At 41.2% G+C, this 9080-nt stretch overlaps 2 protein-coding genes across 2 annotated transcripts; one reads left to right on the top strand and one right to left on the bottom strand.

The window, feature by feature from the left end:
• Positions 1 to 73: 73 nt before the first annotated feature.
• Positions 74 to 4599, top strand: il17d (interleukin 17d). Its single transcript, XM_028022897.1, has 2 exons — positions 74 to 1104; positions 2774 to 4599. The coding sequence occupies exons 1-2, from the start codon at positions 794 to 796 to the stop codon at positions 3093 to 3095; spliced, it is 633 nt and encodes a 210-aa protein (XP_027878698.1). The 5' UTR covers positions 74 to 793; the 3' UTR covers positions 3096 to 4599.
• eef1akmt1 (EEF1A lysine methyltransferase 1) lies at positions 3952 to 8358 on the bottom strand. Its single transcript, XM_028022895.1, has 5 exons — positions 8267 to 8358; positions 7757 to 7975; positions 6961 to 7043; positions 5025 to 5314; positions 3952 to 4940 (listed from the first exon to the last, which is right to left on the bottom strand). The coding sequence occupies exons 2-5, from the start codon at positions 7901 to 7903 to the stop codon at positions 4807 to 4809; spliced, it is 654 nt and encodes a 217-aa protein (XP_027878696.1). The 5' UTR covers positions 7904 to 7975; positions 8267 to 8358; the 3' UTR covers positions 3952 to 4806.
• Between the last annotated feature and the right edge of the window lie 722 nt (positions 8359 to 9080).

Genomic DNA, 9080 nt, shown 5'->3' with positions numbered 1-9080 from the left:
TGATGTAGAGCTAAAAAAAAAAAAAAAGGAGACAACTTTACTTAAACCCCATAAGTATAAAGTGATGACATTTCACAAAACTGCCAATTAAACTGACTTTTAAGAAAAATATAGAGAAAAGGGTTTAAACTGGTTCATTAAAACCCCAGATTAATCAGGATTAATCTGCCTCAAAACGTGTTCGGCTTGATGAAGTCAAAGTGACGGATCCCAGTTTCTCCCGGCCGGACCTGAACAGGGAGGGGGATCAGGGCAGCCGGGAGGAATCCCAGCCTACATCAGCTGCTCTCATGATCGCTGGAATATTTTTATTTCACAGCCACAGGCCGATGTTTGAGGAGGGGGATCACTTTTCCTGTCATCGCCTCAGTTTGATTTAGATGTCCGTGGAATGGCGCAGCGCATCGCTCTGTGCGCCCAGCGGGCTTTGTGCACGCAGCAGAGAATAGAAAATCGCCTTTTTTGTGACGTTTTGAACAGAAAAGAGAAGATCTAAATCAATTATCAGCATTTTATCCTTTTTGTGACGAGTGTTCTACCTGGCGGCGCTGTGGATGTGATGAGCCAAAAATGTTTCTGCAGTTTTCCTGGCAGCGCGCCTGTGGCTCGGGTTGTTTGTCTGCTCCAGACTCCAGGGCGCACCGATCCTCCGTGAACACAGAACAAATGACTTCTGGGAATAAAACGTCTTAAAAAAACAAAACGAACTTCCTACTGCTATCTGATCAGAAAGAAGAGGGAAAACGACGAAGCGGTCTAAGCTGCGCGCTACGTGGCACAACAAAACGCAGCGATGCGGTGTCGGATCTGCGTCCTGATTTCGCTGCTGCTGCTGGTGGTTCTGGTGCCAGCCTGGCTGGCAGAGACGGCACGGGTTCGGAAGAAAACCACCAGAACCCGGCCTTGTCTGGACCTGCCGGAGGAGGTTTTGGAGCAGATGTTCGGGCGGCTCTCGGTGGGAGTGATGAGCGCCTTCCACCACGCTCTGCAGCTGGAGCCCCGGGACAAACTCAACCTCACCTGCCCGACCGCGACACCGAGCCCGGCCGACACCAAGACCCGCCTCCCGGTCAACCTGCGGAGCATCTCCCCCTGGGCCTACAGGTAGGAGCAGCCGCGCGCTAATTTATTTTATTTTATTTTATTTTATTAACAATTAGTTGTCTGTTCTGTTTTCAAACCAGTAAAAAAAAAAAAATAATAGGAGTGAATAACTGGTAATATTTAGTTCATTTACTAAACGTCAGAATAAGTCTATTTAGGGCACTTTGCACAAACATCTGGTTTAAATCCGGTCGCAAACAATCGGTCTGTAAATCACAGTAATTGTGTTTTCATCCCAGTAAAGAGGAGAGGAGTCCAGGCCGATCCTAATAAAAACGCGAATTACAAACAATCCGGTTTAGGGCCATTAAGTGAGAAGTATCTGAAAGCAGCAGATGCCATTGGTTTTTCACTTTGGTGTGAATGTTTTGCAAGCATGAGGTGACCGTGCAGAGAAATGACTTCCCTTTGACCCGAACAAGCCTGGAGCTACAAATGTCACATGACCTCCATCCATCCATCCATCCACTCAAATTTATACTTTTTTTCTTATGTTTTTAGCTTTTATATGATGTTTTCTTCGTTTTTTGTTATATCACACATTTTCTTTCTCTTCTTATAAAAATCTCCACTTCCTATTTCCGTGTGTGTGACTGGTGCTATACAAATAAACATGTTTCCCCTTTTATGGCAGCTAAATCTGTGGAGGATCAACAAACGCTTAATTAAAGGAGCCAGTTAATCTAGTATTCATGTTTTAGGATATCCAAACACAAAAACGGAGAAAGCAGAGGAGCTCCATGTCTCCACAAATTATCTGTCTCATATTATACTGCGACAGTTTCAACAAATATGTAAAAAAAAAAAAAAATAATTTATATCGGCCACCTCTGCACGTTCTTCTTCTTCTGTTTTATTTGGGGTTTTTTTGTTGTTTTTGTATTTTCTTTAGACACTAAGACCAAAAGGTGCCGTCAGCTGAGATGCAGATGAACAGTTTTACAAACTGACGGTAGTCGATTATTGTGCACAATTAAAAAATCGTTTTCATAAATCTTAACTGAAAATAGTGTTCAGTGTGAAATCATTTAGTTAAAGTCCAATTAATCTAAACATGTAATATTTTTGATCCACCAGAGTTCAAATGCAATCCAGGAGGTTGTGAATCGGTGTAACAAAAACATGCATAATTTGATGCCATGTTACGCCGTGTTGGGTAGTAACTAATTACATTTACTCAGTTATTTTTACTTTTAGGAGTAGTTTTGCTTAGCTGTACTTTTACCTGACTAACATTTTTATGAAGTATCGTTACTCTTGAGTAAAATTTCTGGATTCTCTCCCTGCTGTGAGTCACTTCTCTGAGTGAAGAGCAAGTTTGTTTCACCGGACACACATCTGCAGTTCCTGTTAAAGTTTCATAAGTTTTATATCCAAACAAATTGATTTCGAAATTTTTTTTTAACTATTAAATGGTTGGTGTTTTGATCAAATACTTTCTTTTACTCTTACTTGAGTAATTTCTCGGACGTCAACGTTTCTCCTTACTTTTACTGGAGTAAAAATATGCCGAGGTATTGCTGCTTTGAAATTTACTTGGCTACATTTTTGGGTACTCCACCCACCTCTGCGTGTTATAAATTACAATTGACCATTTCGGACTAAAAACGAAAACAAAAAAAAACTTGGATTACAGTTACTTGAGCCTTGTGCTGAATGTGTTTCCCAGGATCTCGTACGACCCGAACAGATACCCCCGCTACATCCCGGAGGCCTACTGCCTGTGTAAGGGCTGCCTGGTCGGGCCGTACGGAGGGCAGAGCCAGCAGTACCGCAGCGCCCCAGTCTTCGCTCCCTCCGTCATCCTGCGGAGAACGGGCTCCTGTGCTGGCGGACGCCACTCCTACACCGAGATCTACGTCTCCGTGGCCGTGGGGTGCACCTGCGTGCCGCTGATGGAGAAGGAGCGAGACGGCCAGAGCAGCAACAAGAGCGTGGAGGGAGGAAAGCCCAAAACCAGACAGATGTTCTCTACTGGGAAGAAGTCATAAAGGAGACAGGGGGGGGGGGGGGATATGACCTTTGACACATAAGTGGTTGAAACAGATTTTAATTTGGAGTAATAAGAGTAAAGAGGCTGAAAACATATCCCATTAAAAAGATTTTAAAAAATACATATATTTATCATTTTCTTTTTGCTAGAGCTCTGTCTGAGTTTTGTTTTGCATGTCCCAATTTCGCAAAAATCCACCGATCTATCAATTATCTTCTCCTTAACCTGGGTCTCCAGGTCTCCAGGTTTTTTTAACATGATTTTCCGCGACCGATGCTGCCATCTACTGGTCGGGAAAGTAGCTACAGTTCAGCTGCCGAGTTTTATTTAACCGGAAAAAACACACCAAGGTTTTATTAAAACGTCCTAGCATTACCAGAGAATATTGCCTCCTTCAGTTTGTTGTCTTTCTGCCCCTTAAACCAAAATTTAAGAGGCTTAATTTAATAACTCGTGTCCACGACTTAATGACTAGCGGGAACGACTTGTTCCAATTTGTGGTCACGACTTAATTACAAGTCGTGACCACAGGTTTTTTTCTCTCTCCCGTGTCTCCCATTTGTACTGTTCCCTCCTCTACTCTGATACTACTAATATAAAAACCTCTGGAGACCAAGATGCGACGGGCCCCTGCTTTTGAAACATTATCCTGGTTAACCGTCTTCCACTTTTTATCGCGGCAATGTTTTTATAAAGCTCAGTCGTCATTTTATTAGAGAAGCGATTCGATTTGATTCCGATTTTCAGGGTCACGGTTTGATTAAGAGACAATTTTCGATTAAGAAACCAATTTCTATTTTACAGTCTAGAGATTCTGTTTGAATTATGAGGCCGACAAGAGGGTAAAAAAAATGTAAACAATTTAAACTTTAAAACAATTGTATATGCTAAAAATAGGCTTGTGCATAATATTGTGTAACTTAAATTACTATTACTAAATTAGCTTAGCCGTCTTGCTTTTTCCTAAATAATAAAAAAAGGAATTATTAAAATATAATTTTACAAAAAACAATCATACTAAAATCGTTTGTGAGCATTTTGAACAGAATCACTTTCTTCCTTCACCCCACATTTGTTTAGAGCAGTTCATTCCTCAACTCAAAACACACAGAAACATCCAGTTATGTTTTAAATTCGTATTTACTCACACAAAACCTATTGGTATCAATGCTGAATTAGTGCATAATGGGGAAAAAAAAAATTATTTCAACTGAACTATTGTTTTTGTACTATCAGATATAAAGTGTTGACTACTGGAAATATTTATTTCTGATATTTGTGAGACAACTCAAATGAAAAGCTACTAGAGCTCGGGCTCGGTCACGTGATTCAGGCATGAGTTGCAACTTTTCAGCAACCGGTTTAATGGAGAAAAGAAATGTGTTGAATGTGCAAATTTCTGATTTCCCTTTTTGAGGTAGATCCACAGAGACACGAGAGCAGGAAAAGGCTCACTCGCTTTGATGTAATGAATGAAAAATGCATAATAAAAGTTGAAAACACTTCACGGGTTTTGCTAAAACAATACGAATATTTTAAAAAAACAACAACTCAGTAATGTCTAGTCTAATGACAGTAGCAGATTATGATTCTGTTAACTGATTTTGCAGCAAATTAAAGTGTCCACTTTTTCTTCCTCCCTGCTGTCCTGAATGCCGTATTTAAGCTCTTCCTCCTGGAAACAGCGGGTGTCCAAGGTTCCCGCTTAATCAGCTGCACAACAGGTCCGAAGGATAGTTGACGAAACATCGGAACTCGTTGGACAAGTTCCTGTTGTGTTTGGGCAAAAAGCTGCACATTTTTACCCCCAGCAGTTCTTTGGCAACATTCTCCATGGTGGCTCCTATGGAGGCAGAACCAGAAGACGTTGATTTAAAACAATAGAGCGTTACAGATTTCCCCTCCCATCAGCTCCTCTTGTTCTCACCTGTGCACAGCAGCACTTTGCCTTTGCTCAGGTACTGGACGGTTTGGGCCACTTTGCTCAGACACTCCTCGGATAAGTAAGGCGGGTCGGCGAGGACGATGTCGAAGCTCCGCGGCGCCACGCCGGAGGGGAGGGACAGCGGCTCGTTGTAGTCGTAGAAGATGAAGTCGTCGGCGTAGGCGGCGAAGCGGCGGTCGTACTCCAGCACGACGGCCGACACCCTGCCGGAGCCGTCCACCACGCCCTGCTTCAGCTTCTGGTAGACGCTGGGCGCGCTCACACACGCTATCCTGACGGAAAGGGAAAGCAAAGAAGAATGAAAAACAAACCCGTCTGTCATAATCCGCATCCTTAAAATGTCTTCATTTAAAAATGAAGTTGACTTTAAATAAGTTAATCCCAGGTCTTTTGTTGTGGCAGGCCTATTAGCTTTTGTATAGGCAGTTTTTATTGGTGACTTTTCTGTCAGGCAAAGGTTTGAACCTTAAACATCTTCTTTGCAATTTGTGACTCAAGAGGCTACCGCTAACTAGCCGCTAAGAAACTCTTGCTAGCTAGCAAACCTTTTTTGCATAAGTGTAACTTATCGCCAGTTAGCCAGACCATGAAATACTACTTGCTTACTATTATAAAAAAAATATGCAACTTTTTTTTGTAAGTTTATGTTGTGATACAGGTCTTAAATTTAATTCCTGGTTGTCTTAAAGCATCTTAAATTTGAGTTGGTGAACACCTGCGTTGTTCAGGAATAATGGGCTCTTTGCACCTTCCGCCATGACGTCACAACCGCATGCGCAAATGCTGCTCTCTTTTTTCCACTTTGAGTTACCATGACAGCTAGAAAAGACAAAGTCCTATTTCAGACGCAAATAAAACAATATTATGAACATTGTTGTCTTCCTAATATAATGGACTTTTAAGTTTTCATGGATTTCCAAGCGGTCCTGAATTAAGAAGATGGTGGCTTGTAAATATTCGTCGCTACCAGTTAAAGCTAACGCTGCACAGCAAAGTTTACAGCCTTCACTTCACTCCAGATCAGCTTCTTCAGCCTAAAGCAGAAGGTAAAGGAGCCTCCTGTGTTATTTCCATGGAATCACTTCTGTATTCAACCTGAAAGAGAGTTTATGGGAACCAGAGAGCAGACCAGAGCCAGACAGCCGAGCTACTGATCCGCCTGTACAAACCGCTGTAAACACCGTCCTGCTTCACAAGAAACATGCAAAACTAATAAAGCGAAATAACACGGAGACCTTAAGGAACACGGCCTTATTTTTCTAAAAGCAACAACTTTGAACCTGAACCGTCAGCTGAACTAGAACTCCGACACCAGAGCTGCTCTACTGTTAAGTTATGGGCTTGTTGTTCCTCAGGCTTCAGAAGCAAAAAGCCTGAACCGTAAAATCCCCGTTACTTGGTCTCTGACACTGACGACAATAAATGTACGTAATATACTTGAAAACAATGTAAAAACATTGTCCGTTGGAATGGATGAAAAATGTTTAGATACTTAAATAGCACATTTTTACAAGACAAATGTCAGAGAATATTGCCTACTAGCATAAGCTAAAGCTAATGTTAGCCACAAAGTTTAAAGAAAGTAAAATTCACCTTCGTATCTGTGTATAAGGAGGCGTACATCTTAAAACCTTTATCCAGCTTATTGTCGGAGCTTTGGATCGATGTACATCATTAACTGTTATCTTGAACAAGCCCTGCAAATATCCAGTGTAAAGAGCCTTTTTCAATAGATCGGAAACAATTGAGCCGCTTTTCCCCGAACGCGGAAGCTGAGGTGCAAAGAGCCCATTCAGGAGGGAAACTGAATTATTGAAAAAAGAAAAACAGAACTTCTATAAAAGAGGTGCTGCCACCTGCAGCATTACCTGGGTATTACATCAATGTGTGTCTCCTCTTCAACAATGTGCGCCTTTACCTGCCTCCCTCTCCGGCTTGCCGTACCGCTTCCTCCGCCAGCACCGCTGCCGTCTCGTCACTGTACCAGAACTGACTCATCCGCTGGCGAACACAGGACCAGATAAGTAAACCGGTGTCAACGCAGGTTAAAATGATCTCCATATATTATGTGTTTTACTCTACTTTTCTCATTTCTTCCCTCCACCATTTTGCCCGGAAAATCCCGACATGAAATTCAGAAGACATAAAGAGTTTACACATCTTTAAAATGTACGAGTGTATTAGAGCCACGGTAAGAAAATTGAAGAAATAAAATTATGAGAATAAAGTTATAATATGACAAGTTTATTCTTGTAATTTGTCTTTATTCTCAAAATGCTGACTTTATTTTCATATTCATTTTACTTTAGTCTCATATTATGTCTTTACTCTTGTACGATTTTATTCTCGGAATATTACAATTTTATTCGTGCAATGGTACTAATTTAATCTCGAACAAGTTTGTTCTTGTGACGTTATCAATTTTTTTTTATTCTTTTCATTTTATTCTTTTATCTATTTCCTACTTAGTGTGACCCTAAAAGTCAGTCATAGAAACGTCAGTATTTTCCGATGTAGAAAAACATTTCAAACATTTTCCACCTTTCAGATATTAGAAAACCTTCAGCCCTTCAACCCCTGTACATCGGAGTAGCAGCTGTGGAGGTGATCTCCAGCTACAGGTACCTCACCTAAAGAACCAAGTCTCATATTTTTACGTCACAAAATCCTGGCAATCTGGCAATGGAGTGCGTTCTCAGAGCGCCGGAGCTCACCCAGTCCTCCTCCACGGCTCCCACGGCGAACGGGTCAGACGGCGTCCCGTCCGGATCAGGGCCGGTTCTGGTCTCGTTGTAGAACTCCTGCAGGGCAGCCAGAGTGTGAGCGGACAGGGTGGGAACGTCGTCGTCACTGTCGCTCATGGCTGAGTGAGCAGAGGAAGGTCAGGTGGAGGGAAAACCTTTGGAAGAGAAATCTGAGCAGGAACTGGAAACCTGAAACGTGAGAGGAAGAAAATATTTATTTCTAGGTCGGCTTTACTTTTACTTGAGTAAAAATACGTTTAAGTAGTGTTGCACTCAAGTAAGAGAGCAACACTACTCTCTCTTAGTGTTGAGTACTCTCCAGTACTACTCTACTACTTAATGTTCTCCACCTTCTGGTGATCAGAGCCGCAGTAAAATGATTTGATCCCGGAAGAAAGAGCGCAGAATATAATGTTGTATTCTCGTTAGCAGACCGGAACACCGTGACTTTTTTAGTGCATTCTCCTTAGAAAAACGTACCTGATTAGGAACTCTTCTCTGTTACTGCTGCTGTCAACATGTGAGCTGTCGCTGGGAGATGACGCAGCTGAGAAACTACGGCTACCGCAGAGGGTCAAACTAGTCTATTTACTTGTTGCGCAAAAGCTACTTATTGCTTCGGGAACGGTTAGATAATTTTTCTATCCTAGTACTATTTTTGTTACTATTTACTACTAAATTCTATTTAGGACTTACTATCTTTCTTTTAAGCATGAGCGTTTTACGAGTTTCTAGTTTGTAAAACATGGTTTAAAACGTTTTTTAGGTTCCCACCAATCAAGCGGCTCAAAGCTCTTCATATGAACATTTTATAAAAGCGGCCGCATTATGACCCTGTATCAGGGGTCAGCAACCTTTTTAATTCAGACATTTTTGCCCCATAACTGCTGTAAAATCCACTTATTTTACAACTGTAAAAGAGATGGATTTTTATAAATAAGTACTAAAGATAATGAATTAAACTGAAATTTATTTTAACTTTCAGATTACAGAGCATTTACATGAAGATAGCCAGATGACTTAAATATCATTGGCGCTCTTCTGTTGTATTCTAAGCAAATATTGCATAAAAACATTTGTCAACACTGTCTAGTAACAGAAGACGCCTCCATGTTAACATATGGAGGAAAAAAACAATTTCATATCTGTACATTCAAGGAAAGCATGAAAGGGTTGCATTAGATTTGATTAAAGAAGAAATACATTTTGGTAGAACTGTTTAAAGTTAAGTAGCTGCTTGTTAAATCAGGAAGTAACTTCATTTCACTACAACCATTTTGATTTACTGAGATCC

The sequence above is a fragment of the Xiphophorus couchianus genome, chromosome 7, assembly GCF_001444195.1.
Source record: "Xiphophorus couchianus chromosome 7, X_couchianus-1.0, whole genome shotgun sequence".
In the NCBI taxonomy this organism is placed as follows: Eukaryota; Metazoa; Chordata; class Actinopteri; order Cyprinodontiformes; family Poeciliidae; genus Xiphophorus; species Xiphophorus couchianus.
This window is presented reverse-complemented; position numbering and strand designations above follow the sequence as displayed.

Excerpts from the sequence above, each read along its gene's own strand:
- il17d (XM_028022897.1), top strand. The coding sequence starts at position 794 with ATGCGGTGTCGGATCTGCGTCCTGATTTCGCTGCTGCTGCTGGTGGTT. Across the intron at positions 1,105-2,773 it reads ATCTCCCCCTGGGCCTACAG|GATCTCGTACGACCCGAACA; the intron begins GTAGGAGCAGCC and ends TGTGTTTCCCAG.
- eef1akmt1 (XM_028022895.1), bottom strand. The coding sequence starts at position 7,903 with ATGAGCGACAGTGACGACGACGTTCCCACCCTGTCCGCTCACACTCTG. Across the intron at positions 7,044-7,756 it reads GAGCCGTGGAGGAGGACTGG|CGGATGAGTCAGTTCTGGTA; the intron begins GTGAGCTCCGGC and ends TGTGTTCGCCAG. Across the intron at positions 4,941-5,024 it reads CAAAGTGCTGCTGTGCACAG|GAGCCACCATGGAGAATGTT; the intron begins GTGAGAACAAGA and ends CTGCCTCCATAG.